We start from the raw sequence: 20,265 nt of genomic DNA on the forward strand, positions 1-20,265 counted from the left end.
TATTAAGGGCTCAGTTCTGAAGAGCAGTTTCAGAAATGCCAAGTTCACACTGGAGACAAATGGCCGCTCTGGAGGGTGACAATCCTGTGGCCAAGTCAGAAGGTGGCAGATTCGAGAGAAGGTCATGGCAGAGCCACGCAGCAGAGAGCGCCCCGGGGCTCTGGACCATGATGTTGACCCAGATTCTTCCTCAACTGCTTACGGGAAAGTGGTGAACAGATCTGAGTCACAGTTTGCTTCCCTCCGGCGACACATAATGCTGGTGCAGTGCACACTCTGAGCAACGAAAACTCCACCAGTGACCCCACAGCTGCCACCTATTAAATAGTACTTATTTTGTGCCAAGGGCTCACTATGTGTAGAATCTAACTTCACCTCCTTGCAACAGGGCAGTGACAGGGCAGGATCTGAGCTGAGACTGTCCCGGTGTGCTTAGTGGGATAATCCTTTGCCTGGCCAGAGTTATCCAGAAGTTATCCAGAGTAGGAAAATGGTCACCTCTGGGCCGGAGCTATGCTGTCACTATCTCCCTGGGGCTTTCTTGGACCTGGAGATGGAGATGGCTGTACTGACCCCACAGGGTCAATGGAAAGGTAGCTCGCATCCTCTACACCTCGAGGCTGCCCCCGACTCTTGGCCTGGAGCAGACCACAGGGAGGCCCCTGCAGGAGGGACGTCAGGGCCTGTACCCACTGCATCCTCGAGGGAGACTTACTATGTTCTTGCTGTCCTCAGCAAAGGTCGCTTTGACGAACATGGGGCCCAGGGCGAAACCCAAGTTGTTCTCCGTGTCACTCACGCAGAATTTCCAGCGGGGGAGGCAGGTCTGGAAAATACAAGAGAAAGACTCACTGGCTCCCCATCCTCCTCTCTCTCTGTCCCCTTTGGAGGTGGCACTTCCCGAAATTTCAGGGAGACGGAGTTTCCCTGCCCCAGGGAACTTATTTTGGGCCACTCCCTGCCGTTCTCCAGTGCCGGGCCTCTTTACCTGGCACTCTGCAAACTCTGAGCCATCAAATACGCCCGCGGGCGGGGGCTACAGGCTGCTGGATGGAGGGGGAAATGGAAACTCTGCAAGGAGAGTCGCTGGCCCAGGTCCCACAGCTGGGGAGAAGTGCTGTGTGGGGGCCTCAGACATGCCTGACGGGATGTGATACTCTTGAGTGGATTAGGTCCACCGATGGGTTTATAGCTACACAGACGTTGGGAAGTGAAGCCCGCTTGGAGGATTTGGGGCATGGTGACGGTGGGGGGTGGCTCTCCTCCCTCTCTCTGCTTCTCGCCAGCACGCCGTGAGCTCCTTTCCTCTGCCATGCCGCCCTGCCTTGGCCCAGCTGATGCTGGACCGAAATCTACGAACTGTGAGCCAAACTAACCCTCTCCACCTTAGACCTCTGGTGTCAGGTACTGTATCTCAGCAATGAGAAAGGAACCAAGGCGCCCTCCCGACCCCTACCTTGTCCTGCTGTCTGGAGGACACTAGGAAGTTACCCGAGCGGCAGGAAACTTTCCCAGAAAGGTTCCCACCTGTTGGTTTGTCCTTGCTCTTACCCATGAGCCCCCATGAATCCACGCACACCTCTGTGTGAACCGGAATTGGGTCTGAGGGTGCAGACCTCTGGAGCACACAGCATGCCAAATGCCTGAGAAAGTTCCAGCCCACTTGTCCCCCTGCCCGGGCGTCCTTCTGTGGACAGTGTGAGCGACCACAGTGGTGACCCTGTTCCCAGAAGTCCTTCCTGCTGCAGGGAGAGCTGATGTCCCCCCGGCCCCACAGAACTGGGTAACAACCTCCCATGCTCAAGGCAGCTGGATTGTACCAGCTCCAAAGTGCAGACAACCCAAATGCCCATCGGCAGGCAGATGGATAAACACAATGTGGTATTTTTATACAGCAACATTCTACTTAGCAACAGAAAGGAATGGACTACTCGCAGATACAACAGGGGCGAATTCCACACACTTATGCTGAGCACAAGCAGCCAGGCACATAGTGATGATTCTGTCTGTGCCCACCTCTATCTCAGGAGACTTGGGGACCTGCAGGAAGGGTGCACAAGAGAACTTTCTGCTTAGAGGATGTTAGGTAATCAGGTCAATTCTCTGTATTGGTTAGGTGATGGTTACATGGGTAACTTCACGTCAAAACTCATGTGTACCTACACAGTTCAATACTGTATATTTTATTGTAAGTATTATGTTTTACTGAAAAACATTTCTTCTAGAAAAGGAAGGAAGATGGGCAGAGTAGTCTTCTCCATGTGTGGTTCCCCAGGTTCGTTCCAGCTTTCCCAGCCACATGTCCCCAGGCAGGCCGCCTCCTGCTGCTCCCCACCTGCCCTTCCACAGCTGGGAAGCCCACAGCTGGACACATCTGCACAGGATCTGGCCACAGAGGAGGTCGTGGCTGGGACTTGAACTCTAAGGCTCCATGGGGGATCAAGGCCATGTTGACTGAACCCTGGTTCTTACTTGCTGTCTTTGGGGTGTCTGTGTCTGGACCTGCTCATTCACCAGTGCATGCATTCTCTGGGCAGTTCCGCTGTGCCGTGACGGGGCTAGGCCTCAGGAAACTAAAGCTGAACACACAGCAGGCTTGTCCTTGAGAATTCCACTGGAATGCTCAGCCACCCAACAGGAGAGGCAGACGTGCCACCACCCATAACCATGGCAACAGCAGCCTGCTGACGAGCTGGGTGTTACCGTGTGCCAGCTCCATCCCGTCAAACGCTCATAGGAGGCGTATGGGTGGAGATTTTCTTTGATCTTTTTTTCAGGTAAAGAAACTGGGGTAGAGACAGGTTAAATCACTTGCCCAAAGGGGTCACTCAGGGAATAAGTGGCTATGGGAAGAATCTCTAAAAGGAGTAAGGAGTGGAGTGTGTATGTGTGTGTGTGTGTGCATGAGTGTGTAAGCCACCATCTCAAGGCCACCATCTGGAAGCCACCTCTGAGAAGAGAAGGAGTGACCAGCCAGTCTCCTCCGCCCTGAACTCACCGTATTTCCCTTTCTATCCTCCTTCCAGTGTAATACAGGGGCCACTAAGCGAGGACAGGCGAGAGGGGTTTAGAGCTGGGCCCTTCCTCTGCTGAAACCGGCAATGCATACACAGATAATGGCAGATGACCAAGCGCCAATGCAGGGTCCTGTAGCCTTTGGGACAGACTTGACACTGAGAGGGTAGCCAGGGCAGTGGTAACTCCCCCTTTTCACAGATGAGAAGACTGAGCCCCTGCCTCACTTGAGCGATTTGCCCAGGTGGGTGGTGACAAGCATTTCACACTAGAATCTCTGACCCCAGATTCCATGCTGTTTCCCTAAGCGAAGCTCTGTCCCTACTGCGTGAGCACTGCTGCCGGACACGGGATGGCCATTTTTCTGGACAGAGGCCAGTCCCAAGGGTCCTGTGAGATGAGGTCAGAAACTCCCAAACTACAGATGAGAAAACTGAGGCTCAGAGAGGTTCGAAGACTCCCCCAGGTCACACGCAGGCCAAGGATGGCATGCACTCAGGAGCAGCCTCATGGAGGAGCAGGAGAGCCTTGGATTAAGAAGCCAGCAAGCAGCACCCACCAACCACACTTCAGCCTGGGGGTCGCAACCCTGCTGCCCTCTTGCTGCCCTGTGTCCTGCCCACTCTGCAGGTCAGCGTGCAGCAGCATCCTGCACTCTGAACTGGGCTTTAGGAAGCTCATTCTACTAGTGAGTTCATTTTTTAAAACTGTGTAAAAATCCACGTAACATAAAGGGTCGCATGTTAACCACCCTTTTCCTTCTTTTGGGGTGCTGGATGTGAAACCGGGGGCCTCATGTGTTAAAGTGCTCCATCGCTGAGCCACAGTCCCAGACCCCATCTCAACCGTATTAAAGTGCACAATTCAGCAGTGTTAAGTACGTTCACAAGGATGGGTGTGGTGGTGCCCGCCTGCAATCCCAGCACTCAGGGGGCTGAGGCAAGAGACTGCCACAAGTTTGAAGCCAGCTTGGCGTGCACAGCAAGATCTTGTCTCAAAAAAATAAATAAATAAAGGTATGTTCACATTTCACATTGCTGTGCAACTAACTCCTAGACTTCTTCCTGTTGCAAATCTGAAGCTGTCCTTACTGGACAATAATTCCTCCCTGGTCCTGCCTTGGTCCCCAGCAGCCATAGGAAACTCAGTTTTTGGTTTGCTTCCTGTAGAGCTGTGGCTGAGAGGTACACACAGCCCGCTGGGCAGGGGCCATGGAATCAGAGGTGCGTGCGAGCCCACTCGCCACTCACAAGAAACTGTGAACAAGTGCCTTTCCCTCCCTGAGCCCCAGTTTCTTCATCTATAACCCAAGAGGGTAAAAGACACACAGGTGAATCCTCTGCACACAGAACAGCATCTGTGACCGTCACCCTGCAGCTTGTGCGGACCCAGCTCAGATAAAGTCCCCTTGAGACAACTGCAGGTCATGCTGGGTTATTGTTGCTCCCCTATCAGAGAAGTCAGCCCCGCCCAGGCCCAGCTTTCCTGTATGTGCCTTGTTTCTTCTTAATCTCCCGTCACCCCCTCTTAGCACCCCACTGGCGTGCAGGTCACAGGGCAAGTCACGACATACAGGCTTAAATACTGCATGGTTTCTCTTTTTTTTTTTTGTCTTTTTCCTTTTTATCGGTACCGGGGATTGAACTCACGACTGCCTGCTTACAAGGCAGGCGCTTATGCCGCTGAGCTAAATCCCCAGCCCCCATGGTTTCTCTTTTATGAGAAACCCAAAGTATAGCCATTAAATGAACAAAATACAAGACAATAGGAAACGGGGATAGATCTTTTGCAGACCATGAGATGGAAGGAGCGGGGAGGAAAGGGGTGAGGAGTAAAAGGAATCAAAATGTGTTATATATATGTACCAAGTCCCTGGCCCAGGGCTTGGCAGACAGTAGGCGCTTACTGTATACACACTAAGTGTATATTGTATACACAGGAGTACCAGGCTCACCTTTTTGGTCCCGTACATGACTTCCATGAACTTCTCATCAGCATCTTGAAAGCGCTGGTCAAGGAAGGAGCTTGTTTTCCGCACCAGGTTCCAGATCATGTAGTTGTTCAGCAGGCTGGGGAGAAGGGACAAGGGACCCACTGGCTCGGAAGCACCCTGCACAGCCTTTCCCTCACTGGCCCGCAGCAGCCTCCCAGGCTCTGCTCCAGCCTGGCTGGTCCCTGCTTTCTCATCAAGGACACTGATGCAAGCCCCTCAGGGGTGAAGACTGGGTTTTCCACCAGAGAAGGGGCACATTGCGCAGAGGTAGGCAGAGTGCTTGCTCAGCAGGGTCAAGGCCCTTGGTTCTGTTCCTGGCACTGCATGTGTGTAACACAATACAACACAACACAACACAACACAACGCAGAAAGAATGACCCTTGATGTCTAGTGCAGTCAGTCACCTGGTTACCACAGACACTCAATAAATGCGACTGCAAGCTGTTCAATTTCTGCGTGCCGTGAGGCGGCTACTCAGGGACTTGGGGACTCACTAGGATGGTGTGTGCTAGGGTGGAGGTGGGGAGGAAACTCCAGCCAGCTGGGTCAAAGTTTTCATGAATGGCAGCTCCCCTGCCCCAGGCCAGGGCATAGGGAACTTGGCTGTGGCTGCCCCCTGAGTTTACAAAGAAGTCACCTCAGCATGACGATGGTCACTACAGTGAACACCCGGCCTCATCCGGAACCAACCTTAATGTTTGACAACAGGGCAAGGGGGAAGGAAATCATTGTATTTATACTCTGGAATACTATGTAACCACAAAAAATGTTTGCAGAGTTTGGCATGACACAGGGAACATGCTTATGGTAAATCAAGGGCAAAGGAGACCCTGTCTGGAATGTGACAAGGTTAGTCATGATGGTGGGAGAAAAGATCCACATGTTAGAAACCACTCCACCATGTTGCTTCTCTACAGATGCACACACAAAAACATACTCATCCTATATGATCCAGAGTAGCGTTGATCTGAAATTTTTTCCTACTTTTTTATGATTTTCAGCATCAGTATAAGTCTTTAAAACTAAAAAAAAAAATATCATGCAGGGAATGGTGTGCACACCTGTAATCCCAGCCCTTGGGAGGCTGAGGCAGGAGGATCACCACAAGTTTGAGGCCTGCATACTCGCTACAAAGCGAGTTCAAGACCAACTTGATGGGGGGGCTGGGGATTTAGCTCAGCGGCATAAGCACCTGCCTTGCAAGCAGGCAGTCGTGAGTTCGATCCCTGGTACCAATAAAAAAGAAAAAGAAAAAAAAATTAAAAAAAAAAAAAAAAAAAAAAAGACCAACTTGATTTACATAGTGAGACCATGCCTCAGAAAAAAAATTTTTTATTTTGGTTTCAGGGATCGAACTCATGACCTCGAGCTTGCCAGGCAGTCGCTTATGCCGCTGAGCTAAATCCCCAGCCCTCAGAAAAATTTTTAATGGGCCAGGAATATAGCTCAGTGGTCCAGTGTCTGCCTGATAAGCACAAGGGCCTGAGTACAAAAATTATTTTTTTGAGACATCACATTTATGAGTCCTATTCTGAGTCAGGCATTGTGTTAAAATCCCTTGCATGGCTTATTTCACTTGCAGCTGCCCTAATGGTGGGTGCTATTTGCACCCCTGTTTTATGGATGAAGAAATGACTCTGAGAAAGGAAAAGAAACTTGCCTGAGACTATAGCGCTGCCAGGAGAGGAGCCAGGATTGGAACTTGTGCTTATAATCAGGATGCCTTTCTGCCCTTCATCAAGGCCCATCCAGAGCCCATTTTCCAGATTCGATTTGTCATCTGCTGCCCCGCCCATCCTGTCTGAGCGGATGGCCACCTGCTCGGCCATCCCCGGCCTCCGTGCCCCCTTACCATTTGTCGGTGGTGTTGATGAGGGTGGAGACCTGCTCGAGGTACTCCTTGTCGTAGACCACAATAGGCTCGGACTCGTTGATCTCCACGGGGTAGAAGATGGTGTTCAGAAAGGGCAGCCAGTTGATGGCAGGCGCCAAGGTCTGCAAGGGGAGGGGACAAGGGGATGCTGGCGTCATTGTGCCTTCTGCCCTTGGACAAGGACAAGGTGGGGTGGGGCAGGCAGAGGCTGCCCTAATGGCAGGGATGCTGAGGGCAGCAGCCTAAGGAACCAGACATCGGCGGCGTTTCAAACTTGACGTGGGACTAAGAGGGCTTAAGGGAACAGACAGCCCCTGCTCACTGCGCCCTGCCTGTGTGATTCCAGGTTCCGAGGAGGACGAGGCTCCAGCAGGCCTCTCGGTTAGGGATCCAGAGCCAGACTGCCTGATTCCAGCTCTCTGCTTACTGCTATTTCTGTCAGTTACTGCAGTCAGTTTAATAAGCCCCTCTGTGCCTCGGCACCTCATCTAGAAACGGGAAGCCCCATGCGAACAGAACCTAGGCACGGGTTACTGCGAAGGTCACAACAGCCCTCGCAGTCTGTTCTGCTTAATGGGAGCTCTTGTAGCATCGGGTGCCTTCGGGGAGGAGCGCAGCCCCGAGTATAAACTGCGGGTGTGGCCTGGGAGCCAGAAAAGCAAAAGTCGAAGAGAACCTGCAGTAAGAGGAAGAAGCCTCCTGCTCAGCCCCTGCATACATAGCAGGCCTGGTGGCTGAAGCCGTGTCACTTGGGAGGCTGAGGAAGGGGATCCCAAGTTCTAGCCTGGACAACGATTCTGTGTGAAGCTCTGGGTTCGTCCCCAGTACTGCAGAAACAAAACAAAGCTCTAGTCTCACCTGCCCTACCCTCGGCCCCTGCAAACAATCATCCTATATTCTGTCTCAACTTCTGTGAGTTTCATTACTCTGGGAACCTCATATAAGTGACATCGCATAGTATCTGTCTGGTTGCTGGCTTCTCTCATGTAGCAAATGTCCTCGAGCAGAGCCTTACAACTTGGAACGCCTGCCCCAGCCTCTGCTCTCCGTGTTCTGTACATTCCCGAGTCCTGTTATTCTTAGTGTGCAGTTTTACAGAATGTGAATCTTTTCAGGGCTACCTACACTGCGTTTTAGCAAAGATGCCTGTATATGCCAATCACTTGGGTGGGCACCTGTCATTTAGCAAGAAATCCATCAATGTTAATCTTCACAGTCATGTCTTCCTAGAGTGGCCCTGGCCCTGATGAGTTTCAAATTGTGTTCTCTGATTTCCTGAAAGAGGGAAAAAATGTAAGAAAAATAAAGAAAGCGAGAGAAGCATTTATGGAAGACAATAATGCAAGGTCAATCTCTAATATCAGATCAATCCACAGCCTGTTGGTGAAACACAGAGTCCCTTAGTGAGCAAAGCATGCCCCCCTTAACAGAGGCTGAATCTGCAGATGGGGTAAGGTGACCTGCCCGAGGTCACGGGTAATGAGGTGGGGGTCTAAAACTCAGGCTCTGGTCAGACGTGGTGGTACGGAAAGGAATGAGCAAGTCCCAGGGCAGCACTGGAAGGATGTCTGACTCATGACTATATTCGGCTGAAACCAAATCTCCAGCTACCAGAGAGTGAGACATTTTCTGTCTCAGAATGCAATGATCAAATTAACTTGAACCTGGCCTGCACCTCAGGTCGTGAAGGAATAAAAATTATGATATTATGCTTCTACTGGCCCTGTCCTGTGCCTGTCCTAACCCTTGCACTCCGTGAGCAGGCCAGGCAAGGCAGACACTGTTTTTTGTTTTGTTTTTTTCAGTAGTGAAGATTGAGAGGCTTTGCACTGAACCTCAACCCTATTTATTTATTTAGTTTTAAAATTTTGTGACAGGGTCTTGCTGAGGTACTCATTGCCTAGGCTGGGTTTGAACCTGCTATCTTCCTATCTTAGCCTTCCAAAGTGCTGAGAGGTCTCACGAAGGTCTCACAAAGTCACTAAGTTTCCAAGCCTGGCCTCAAACTTGGGATGTTCCCGTCTCAGCCTCCCAGAGTGGTGGTATTACAAGCATGCACCACCATGCTTACAGGGCAGAGATTCTTATGCCAGACTTCAGGGGCCAAGACTTGTTTACCTGTTGAACCACTGTCCCTAGTGAGCGCTGCTATGTCTCACTGTCTCTGGGTTCTGACACAAAGCAGGTGTGCGTCGTGAGGAAGCAAAGGCTGATTTTGCCAGGAAGGAGGCCAGGGCTCACAAGGGTGAAGTATGTGACTTGCTCAAGGTCCCACGGCTCGGTGCACTCCAGCTGCTGGTGGCAGCTGCCCTTTAGGTCCCCAGGGAGCCAGGGTAGCAGGGTGAGTGGTGCCCAGTGGGTTGTTATGGAGATCTGTAGCTGCCATCCGGTACCATCTGGCACTGTTTTTCCACCGAGGCCAGGAGGTCGAGAGAGATGCTATTTGTGCGGCATAATTTGGTTTGCCGCAGCTGTACAGATCTTAGCCTGAGAGATCTCCTCGTGACCTCACAATGGCCATGACACTGGACGTTTGTGCCAGAGTGGTGGAGGTGCCACAGTAGCCCAGGGCAGGGAGCCCATTGTGGCCACCAGCTTCTGACCTCCAGCATCCTCTCCCCATTGCTTCTGTGCTCCACTTCTGTGGAAGAAAGGAAAGGCCGTGCCTCTCTCCCCACCGCACTGCTGCCAGGGAGGACCCAGCAGGGGGAGCCGCCCGCATAGAATAGGCTGGGCACAGTCAGAAAACTGCTCCAGCCTGCTGGAGTGCACCGAGCCGTGGGACCTTCTAGGCCTCTGGGCACTGCATCCCTTGGGACACCGCCAGCCTGGCTAACGTGCATCTGTCATTACCTTCCCTCACCGTCACCACTTCTGGCCCCAGAGCCCAGCTGCTTTTGCCCAAAGCACTTGCAGGAAGACTGTGATTGCTTCCCACTGTCCCCTACTGGCCTGGAAGCACAGGAGAGCAGGCCTAAGAGCCTCTGGCTCTGTCACTTGTCAAATGGAAGAGGAGAATGAAGGGTAGGAGGACCTGGTGCTCGGCCTGGGCAAGGCAGAGCTGGCAGAGAAGCAAGAAGAGAGGTTGCAGAGCCTCAGCCCAGGAGGCTCCGCCCCTAGCCAAGCATTCTCCCTGATGACAAAAACAGGGGTGCCAACAGAGGCCATCCTGCTGGTGGCACCCAGAGCCCCAGGGCAGGACAGAAGCAGGGGGTGCCCAGGAGAACGAACCGTACGCAGTCACCTCGAGCAGCCACCAGGGGGCAGCCTTGCTTGTCCGCGCTTCCGGAAGCGCAGGTCTGTCTCCCACGTACTCCTCTGGGATGTCTCAAGGGACAAGGTTAGGAGCTAAGCTTCAGTGAGCCAAGCCCGAGTTCTAAGGTGGCTCCTCTGTCCCTTGGTAGTGCCTGGACCCTCACCATGTCACTTAGCCTCCTGATTCAGGAAAGACAGAGGCAAGGACACCCCACAGCTTGTGTTAATTTCTTACTGTGACCAGGCGCTCCCCACGTGAGCCATTACTGTCATGACTAACTAGGGAGTCTCCAGGTGAATGCTGTCACAGACAGCAGCCCCATGCAGGCAGGGCAGGAGCCTAGTTTTGGTGTCAATACTATGTGGCCTTCAACCCAGCCTCTCTGAGTCTCAGTGTGGCCTCTGTGATGTGGGTCTAACCACCATTCTTCCTCCCAGGGTACAAACCCCTAGCTCAGGGCCCCATCTGAAGCCCAGCAGCTGGCCCAGCCTCTACAGCAGGGCGCAAGGTACCTGCAGTTCGGCAGCTGTCACTTTGTGATAGATGAGTTCCTCATCCCGGCGCTTCTCCTGGGGGATGGTGATGTTGGCCAGCGCCGTCTCAAAGTCCAGGATCTGCTGCATCTGGGCCCGGATGGCATCCTCATCCCCCCCGCCCAGTAGCTTCCCCAGCTGGACCATGTAGTTCAAGTATCCGTTCAGCACCTGTGAGATCCAGTACCCCAAGATGGTCAGTAGCTGCCACTTGGGGCCCACTGGGCCAGCGCAGGTAGGGCAGGACAGGCCTGACTATAGCCCAGGACTTGGGGCCAAGGGTTGTACTTCACCCAGGGACCTGCTGGAAATGCAGCTTCAAGATATTTTTGGGAAGATGCTGAGGATGGGACCCAGGGCCTTGGGCAGTCCAGAGGTGCTCTACCACTGAGCCTCATCCCCAGCCCTGACAATGGTTTTGGGGCTCTCTGCTTGCTGGTTGCCCACAGCCTTAAGGATAAAGCTCAAACACCTCTGCATTCCCACATGTTCCCCAGGTTGGCTGGTTACTGCCATCGGGACCCCATCTTTCAGTGCGTTATCCTGGGTCATCTTGCTGCTTTGGGACGCCCCTATTTCTCAGACCACACCCCCAGAACATCTCAGAGAACTTCCCTAGGTAGAGCACTAGCGGGAGGATTAGAGGCACTGTACACAAAGGTCTAGAACCCTCCAATGGTGGTGGCTGTCACTGTGGCCTCTCTCTAGAATGGGGACGAATGACACCTATCCCCTCTCCCTTGTGCCCACAATGTCTGAACATGATCCAGTCAGCCTAGGGCATCCCTCTCCTGCCCAGGGCCGCCTGTCACATGAGGAAACAGACACTGCTGTGCTCCTTGAGGTGTGCTGGAGGTGGACACCTGGGAATACTCACAGCAGGGCAGGGAGGTCCATGCAGTACTCTGGGGAGCACACTCACCTTCTCATTTTCAGTTTTGTTCAGGTAATAGTCTCTGGAGGGCAAGCCCAGGCCAGACTGGTCCACCTGGAGAGGACGGTGGCAGTGAGAGGGAGTCCCCTGGATGTCCCCATGCGGGTGCCCACTGCACACTCTCCGCCTGCAGGGGAGGCACTGGCACATGGCACGAGGAGGCCAGCTTGGATCCCAGCACAACAAGCTGGTAGCTAAAGTCACTGATGGACTCCATCCAGAGAACGGACAGATATGCTCCTGTTCAAACACAGGGTCAGCTACAGGGATGCTGGGCCCTTTTAAAGGGCTGGACAGAGCCTCCCTCCTTTTCAGGCACTTCGGGGCCTTGGCGGAGCACAACTATTTCACCAAGCAGCAGCCGGGTGGTTGGGAGCCACCACAAGCTGTCTGACAGGGGCCAAGTTACTTAACCTTTCTGATCTGCAGATTCTACATCTGGCAAGTAAGTGAGCTGAAGATTCAAGGAGACCCTGCTGGTAAAGGGTCCCCGGGATGCTGGGTAGGTAAGAGAGGGTCAGTTCTGATAGCTACTGTTGGAGCCTTCTGGCTTCACCTTGAGATACCGCACTGCTGTTACAGCTCATTTGGTTGATGAGGAAATTGTAGCTCAGAAAGGTTGAGCTACTTGTCTAAGGTCACATAGCGGGTGACTGACAAAGATAGGCTAGGAATTCAGCCTTCACGACTCCCAGTTTAGGAGCTCCCCTCTCTGTGCTGATCCTCAGGCTGGGGTGGGCTCTGCCAGGGAGATATGGATGCAGTACTGCGTGTGTGTGTGTGTGTGTGTGTGTGTGTGTTATTCTGGTCTTTGCACTAAGCTACATCCCCAGCTCTTTTTTATTTTTTGTTTTCAGATAAAGTCTCATCAAAGTTGCTAAACTGCCCAGCTTGCGGCTGAATTTGAGATTCTCTTGTCTCAGCTTCCCAGACAGCTGGGGTTACAGGTGTGCACCACCTCCCCCAGCTGCAGTACTGTTCTAAACAGAGCCACAAAGGCCCAAGGCTAAAGTGGGGAGCCGAAGTGGCTTCCACTGTGGCTGCGATCTGATATCTTACATCCCCTCTGGAGTCTACAGTGGGCCACGGATCGCACGGCAGCCTGCACCCGCAGAGTCTCTTGCTTGCAAAAACCTCAACCCGGGACTGGCAGAAAGATCAGAGCCTGCACTGAGCCCAGTGCCGCCACCACCCCAGCCGGCACTCATCGTACTTTTAAAGAAAGAGGCTGTGCCCCGTGCTCTTCTGGGCTCCAGGCTGCTCACCTGGATCACGTTGCTGTTGGAGTTCTTGGAGTCAGCACTGACGTAGACGGAGAAAAAGGGGGAGGTGCGGTAGTGGGCAGTGACCACCTGCAGGGTGTCCTGGAAGTTGTCCTTGGCCCAGGGACCTGTGATGTTCCAGCCACCGAGCTGTGGGGAGGGACAGCAGGTTGGGAGGGGATGTGGTGGCTGCGAGGCCTGTATGCAAATTCTGGCTCTGCAGCCACCTTGCTCTGTGCCCCCGAGTAGCCACCTGACCTTCTGAGGTGTCCAGGGCAAATGACAGGACAGTCTTCACTCGGGGTTTTTGAGCTGAGCTGGAGCCTCACTAGTGGAGGCAATGAATCTGTGGTACTGCTCTCCGGAGGGTTGGGGTGGGGCTGGGAAGAGACTTTGCTCTGTACCCTGTTTACTTTTTAAAAACTGATCACGTGAATGTAATTACTAGGAAGACACAATTTAATTGTGTTTATTGGGGGAGGCGCTCCATATTTTGAAAAAAGCTTTATCTATGGTTCACTTTAGTCCCTCTCAAAGTTGGGACTTTTCGTAACTGCATTGAACCTCCCTGGCATGGCACACACTGGCACAGGTGGCCTGGACCAGAGAGGAGGGACTAGGACAGTCCCAGTGCCTGTGGCCACCAATTCTGCTGCAAGACCTTCCTGTGGACAAGCCAGGAGGCCGGGCCTTCAAGGGAGCACAGGGCAGCCAGAACACACGCATGCCCACCTTGGTCATGCCAGGCAGCTGGGCCAGCCGGGGGCAGCCCTCCCGCCTGACGGGGATGTGCCCAGGAGAAGGAAGGAGTCTTCCCGCTGCCCTGGTGTAAGGAGAGGCCTTGAGCAACAGGGGCCTCCTGACTGTGACTTGGAGCACCATCTGGCCCAAGAGTCTGGGAGCTTCGGGAGCAACACACAACTCTCTACATACACACACAAACACCCTTCAGCGCGTGGAGAAGGGAACAGCATGGAGAGGAAGAATTCCTGTGAGCATGTTCCTGGGCCTGACACAGATGCACCAACAGACATACACAGAGACAGACGTCCCAACAGAAGCCGACACACAGCCAACACATAACACACAACACAGCCCCACCCACACAGACACACTCACGCCAGGACAGGCCCCCCAACACACACGGCAGACAGACGGGCTCCTCGCTTTGGCGGGGCATGAGGTGGCTGAGCCCCAGTGGGGCCGAGAGCTGGGGCAGAGCCAGACGGGTGGGTAGGAGGAGCTGCCAAGCCTGCCCCAGGGACCTACCTTCTCAATCAGCTCCATCAGGGGCTTGGCCCTCAGCTCCTCGATCCTGGTTTCGTTCATACACGCTCGGTAGTATACTTGGGCCTTTCTCTCTGCCTCACTCACGCTGGCTGTGGAATTTTCTAGAATAAGCGATAGCAGAACATAGTTCAGTGGTAGAGCATTTGCCAAGCATGCATGAGGCCGAGAGTTTAATCACTAACACTGCAAAAGAGAAAACAACTGAAAAAGTCATATGCATTTAGAAGTATTTCTGAAAACTTTGCTGGACATGATGTTACACAGCTATATCCCAGCTACTCCGGAGGCCAAAACAGAAAAATCACAAGTTCTAGGCTAGCCTGGGCCACTTAGTGACACCTGCTTTCAAAACAAAAAGGGCTGGGGCACAGCTGAATGACAGAGTGATGGCCTAGCATGCATAAGGCCCTGGGTTCAATTCCTAGCAGTACACACACACACACACATTAGAGTTTGTGATTCTGAGGGCTCCTGGGCTACTCCCTGGGGCCTTGATATCCTCAGCTATAAAACACGAGCCACTGTAGCTGCTGTGGCAGCCGGAAAAGCTCAATGCCAGGGAGTACAAGTGTCCCTGGGTTGGGCCGGTGACCTGGAGGTCTCCCAAAGCCACCTGACTGCCCATCCAAAGGGGGCCCAGGCTTCTCTCTCCTTGCCATTCCAGCTTATAGACAGCAGCCCATGCCCACTCAGCAAAAGCGTCAGCTCCCTGACAGCCAATGTGTGCACTGAGCCCTCTGCCTGATGCGTGGCGTGGAGGCTCGCCATGATTTTCAGAGCCCAGCTGATCTTTCTTGTGAAAAAAAAGACGAGTTGGATAAAGCTTAAAAGGCTTCTTTATAAATGGACTTTCCATTTCCTCCTTGCAAGGGCCAGGCATGGTCGCCAGATTTACAGATGACTCAAAGGACTGTTATCCACTCCCTCCTCCTCCCACCCCAAGCTGGGCTAGCAGCCTCTTATCCATCCTGATGTTCACAGAGCTTCTATGACGCCCAGGATACCTCCTCACCCATCCCCTTCTTAGCACCCGGCTCAGATGTCACCTGATGTAGGCTTAGATCCTGAATGCAGCCAGCATGGGAGGTTCCCATCTACACTGGATGGAGGGAACTATTGCCAGCTGCTGTGGGCCTCAAAGCACCTACTATGTTCTGGGGATCCTGTGCCTGCCTCAGACCACACCAGATTCCCCGGGTCCCAGACACCTACCCTGTGCCAGCCAGGGTGCAAACTCTGGAGACATAAAGGACAACATCCATGTCCCTACAAGGTTCCTGCATCCAACCCTGTTAAACCCTGGCTTGGCTTCTAGGCCTTCTCAGTGACCCAAAGCCTCTTCTAAGATGTTCATTCCAGAAAGTGCTCTGCATTCTGGACTCCTGCCAGGTGCCTGGCACTAGGCTGGGCACTGAGTTTTAGAGACAAAAATAAAACTTGCTTCCTGCCCCCAAGAGCTCAGAGTCCAACAGTGGACACAGATATGCAAAGGAACACTCACAAGACACAAACATGCTCTGAATAATGCAAAGTCTTCCAACAGAGAAAAGTCACCCTGCTTGATTGTAGGACTAGGCAGAGGTCGGGGCTTCCAAGGAGGCAATTTAAGCTGCATCTCAAAGATGGAAAGATGTTCACCAGCTAAGAATGAAGCCATTGCTTAGGAGAGCAGGAGAGAATGGGGCCAAGGAAGGGGACATAAAAGGGCATGCTGTTTGAATAAATTTGTTGATGCCACTTTGTGCCAAGGGCATGAGTCACTTCCTATCTAGTCTTTACCCAGATTTCCCAGTCCTCACCGCAGAGAGTTTGCTGTCCCTTGGTTTTAACGCATAAGTAGCACCATGGCCGTCTCTGGTCAGAGTGCATCAAGGCCCAGTGTCTTTGAAGTCAAAAAGACAGCCCAGGACCAGCGCCGGTGTGGAGGGAGATTCAGAGGCAGAAGGCCTGAAGCTGGGGGCTGCAGTGACCACAGGCTGTTGTGCTGCAGAGCCCTGGAAACATCCATATGTTCTCCAGGTCCTCCGCTGAGTGAGAGCGGAAATGGGGAGAGCTGGTTCCTCAGACTCAGGAAACAAATCTTGGAGTTTAAGGGGGAGTTCCCACTCTAGGGGCCTCACTTCTATGGAGGGAGAGCAGGAGAACCATCAATGCTTGCCACGTGTCGGAAGCTGTGTCTTGCTGTCCACATCTGGTTCTGGCCATGACCCTGAAATGCCAGGGCCAGTGTACGGAAAGGCGCTCTGTGTACTGGCTCGAGGGCAGACCTGGAATCTTCCTCCCCCGGGGCCCCAAGGTCACCTCGATAAGAGGTCAGAGAAAGGCTTCTGAGGTACAGCGTGGCTCAGTGAGTCCAGAGTTGCATGTCAAGGGCATCCAGCCCCTTCTCCTGGCACCTGGCAGGACAGACCCTCCTTGAAGTTCAGCCTCCCTCTGGCCATGGCAAGGCTGCCCCCGCCAATCTCAAAGTGCTCCACGTAGCCTGGTGTCATATTTGCTGGCTTTCCCAAAGCTGCTTATTAAGTTCTTAGTGTTCAGCAGCATCCAGGCTAGGCGTGGGGGCCACACAGGCCTGTCTGTATGAGGCTTGCAGCCCAGTGGGGAGAAAGAGAGAGACAACCAATCAGCTAGGTACACTGGAGGCTGGCTAAAGAGAAAGTGACGAAGCCAGGAAAGAGGACAGTGGGGAGGACTGTGAAGGTGGCCCAGGGAGCCCGGCCGAAGGGACGAACGAGATCAATGTAGAGATGGAGCTGGTGCGGGGCCTGGGCTCCCTCACGGCACACTCTGTGTTTCAATCACTTCTATGTCCCCAGAACTAATGCCAGATGGCACACAGTAGGCTCTCAGCAACATGTGCCATGAGAGCAGGGTGCAGTGTCCAGGTTTAATGAGGCAGGACGTTGTATCAGAGGGAGATGAGGCTGGTGTCCTCTGAAATTTGCATAGAGAGGAAACAAGAGCGGGACAGGCAGGACATGGGCTTGGCTGTGGGCTGGCATTCATGCCCCTCCAGCAACATCTTGCCTGCAGCCCACAGTGACACTGGCCGGGGCAGGAGCCCTGGAAGCAGGTTCCTGGAGGCCATGGGGACAACCCACAGCCTCCTCTTTTTCCTCACTCCTGTGACTTTGCAGGGGTGCAAAAGACAAAGCAAGAGACCAGGTCACAGGGAAGGAGGCTACTGCACCAACTAGGTAGGCAAAGGCCCGGGGGCAGGAGTGGTGACCCGGAAGGGGCAGGAAGTGTTTGGGCTGGGGGAGAAAGCTGTGTGGAGAGCAGCTTTCCTGCTTCTCGGTTGAGCAAGGAGCTGTGGAGGCCAGGGGTCGGCGGGGTGGGCCTAAGAAATAGAATGAGTGAGGCAGTTCCAGCCTGAAGTCCAGTTTCCGACACTGGGAGATCTCTATTTGACACCCAGGCGAATGCTGACCCGGGTGGGGGGCACATCCAGGGTGGTATGGAAATGATCTTGTAGCTGAGGGGCAGATGACAGTGCTCCTAGCTGCCTGTGGACTTCCTTCCCAGGACCCCCAAGTTCCAGAAACTTTCTCAATCACTTCCCAGAGTCCCAGAGAGGAAAGACTGCACACCACTGAATCAGCCCACTCCTTCCCCGCACCCCTCCTAGGGGAGGAGACACACGGGGGCAGCTGGGATGGGCTGGGGAGACAGGATGACCAGGAATTCTGCGGCCTCCCTTGATGGAGTGGGACTGTCCAGCCCCAGCTCCACATCACAGCAGGACCTGCGTTTGTTTTATTTTATTTATTTATTTATTTATTTTTTTTTGGTCTTTTTCATTTTTATCGGTACCAGGGATCGAACTCACGACTGCCTGCTTGCAAGGCAGGCGCTTATGCCGCTGAGCTAAATCCCCAGCCCCCCTGCGTTTGTTTTAGATGAAACCACAGACTCAATTCAGACAGTCACGGTCTTGGAAACCCTATCCTGTGAGGGGAAAAAGGGGGAGCTGATAAATGAGGTGCCTTGTTTTTCAGGAGAAGAAAAAATAGCCACCACCATTACCACCTCCTGGTGCCTCCTACAGGCCAAGTCCTGTGTTCCGATCTCACCTCATGTGGAGAGCCTGAGGCAGAGATGGCATTTATCAGCCCATTTCAGAGAAGGGAAAAATGAGGCCCAGGGAGGTGAAGGAGGGTGAGGAGATGCTCTTGGAGGCAGAACTAATAGGTGTAGGCTAGGCTTCAGGCCCAGGCAGTCTTAAGCCTCTCTGAGAAAGGCTCCTCTGCCTCCTCTGGCTGTGGCTCTGTGTGTGCACAACATCTTGTCTCTCACACACACACACACCACAGAGGATTCCCACAGTGGCTCTGATTAGGATCTGCCCAATCTGTAGGCAAGAGACTGGATAGCTTGCCCAGGTAAGTGGCCGAGGCCAGGATTGCAGGCCAAGTCTTCCGCTCTCCTGATTCTTCTTGCAGACTTGCTTGGAAATCAGAGGCAGGCCTGGGACAGCCCAGCTGCCCTATAAAGCCTCAGACACCCCCTCCCCGCCTAGAATCAATGGGTCCATCCAGCCATTCCCAACATAACAGGCACACTCACTGCAGTAGACATGACAGCAGACAGAGCATTTAAAGGGCAGAGCCTATCCCTAGAGGGCAGGAAGAGAAAACTCAAGCAGATGGTAAATATTGGGAAAACATATCAAAATAAAACTCCACGAGATGACACATGGTGTCCTGACTCGTTGCCAAATCATTTCACGCTATTGCAGTAGTGCGTGTGTGTTTCTCAGGGAGACGGGTGTCTGGGAGAGAGGGCAGGAGGCAGCTACCTTTTCCTTATGGCATCTGTGTTGCTTCAACTGTTATGACAAGCATGCATTACGCTGTTTGGCATGCACTCATTTTATAGCATAAGAAACTGGGAAGCGACATTGGACACACATACACATGGTGGAGTGTGAGCCCAGGAGGTCCTGTGGTTGCCACAGAAGACAGAACAGAGAACGCAGGTTCAAGAAAGGTCTTGCAGGGTTGGGGTAGCGGCTGGGCAGGCACTCTGGATGTGGGACGATCTGAGCTACCACAGCTGGAAAGCCGGAGGCACGGCCAGGACTAAGGGGTAATTCACCTGGCTGTCTGCTTCCCGATGACGTGAGGTCACACTCTTGTCTCCCCAAAGCCTACGAGGACAGCCTACACAGGCTGCTTGGGGGAAGGCAACTGTGTTCCACATAGCTGAGGTCACCTCCCCCTGGCCAACAGCCTGCAAGGCCAAGCCACCATGGCACCTGCCCTGTTTCAGCCCTGCTGCTCCAGATCCATCTAGATTTCCTCTGAGGGAGCCTGGGTGAATTCCTCTATCAAAGAAGTATGTGGCTTGCCCAAGGTCATATGCCACGTGGATGACGACAGCCTGCCTGGCCGGTGGACACAATCCTCACTGGTACTCTAAACATCCTTCTTCCTTTCTCTGTTCCTAGAAGGAAGGAGCCCAGGCCTCCTGCCGGTCCAGTGCACATCAGCTGGCTCCTTCTCGGCCGCTGGGTAACTTCTTTGTTTTGCAGAAGCTGAAACCAGCCTGGCCTTCAGCCTAAAGCTGCTCAAGCCGCAGCCTGCATTGTCACCTGCTCACCTGCTGCTGGCCCGACATGAGGCCTGCAGGTCAGGGGTCAGCAGTGAGTCTGGGGGGAGGGGACTCCAGGATGTGTCTTCTGGGGAGGCCCTCGGTCAGTGTGATAACTACCGATTCCATCGCGCCTGGCCCAGGCAGCTCAGCCAAGCAACCCTGTGAAAGGGCCCCCTACTGGCTTCTTGGCAATACCAATCAGAGTCTTTGCTGGATGGAGCAATTAGAAAGATCCAGGAGAAAAAGAATGCAGGTTTTGAGGCCCTGCCACTCTGGGTTTGAATTATGGCTCTAGCATTTCCTGAGAAATACATTTCTTTTATCTTTGTGAGTCTCACCTGTGAAATAGGTACATTAGAGGCTTCATGGGTACACCATGAAAACTAAATATAAAAATACAAATAGACTCAGCCTGCCATAGATACACTCTAAGTTACCTTCCCTGAGAACTCAATCCATATCAGTGCTTCTACGAGAAATAAAACCAGCAGTAATTATTCTTCATGTGTACCA

General features: G+C 53.2%; 1 protein-coding gene across 2 annotated transcripts in view; it reads right to left on the reverse strand.

The window, feature by feature from the left end:
* Positions 1–20,265, reverse strand: part of Ece1 (endothelin converting enzyme 1) — a 92,291-nt gene that overhangs the window by 13,265 nt on the left and 58,761 nt on the right. For both annotated transcript variants that reach the window (XM_005004318.4, XM_005004317.4), the window contains exons 5-11: positions 14,137–14,258; positions 12,871–13,017; positions 11,594–11,659; positions 10,651–10,842; positions 6,862–7,004; positions 4,970–5,084; positions 716–826 (exon numbers count right to left, since the gene is read on the reverse strand). In XM_005004318.4, the coding sequence (XP_005004375.2) occupies positions 716–826; positions 4,970–5,084; positions 6,862–7,004; positions 10,651–10,842; positions 11,594–11,659; positions 12,871–13,017; positions 14,137–14,258 (896 nt within the window). The remainder of the gene's footprint in view (positions 1–715; positions 827–4,969; positions 5,085–6,861; positions 7,005–10,650; positions 10,843–11,593; positions 11,660–12,870; positions 13,018–14,136; positions 14,259–20,265) is intronic.

This window comes from Cavia porcellus, unplaced genomic scaffold (assembly GCF_034190915.1).
Source record: "Cavia porcellus strain 051 isolate PalLab524CR breed Dunkin Hartley unplaced genomic scaffold, mCavPor4.1 scaffold_25, whole genome shotgun sequence".
Classification (NCBI taxonomy): Eukaryota; Metazoa; Chordata; class Mammalia; order Rodentia; family Caviidae; genus Cavia; species Cavia porcellus.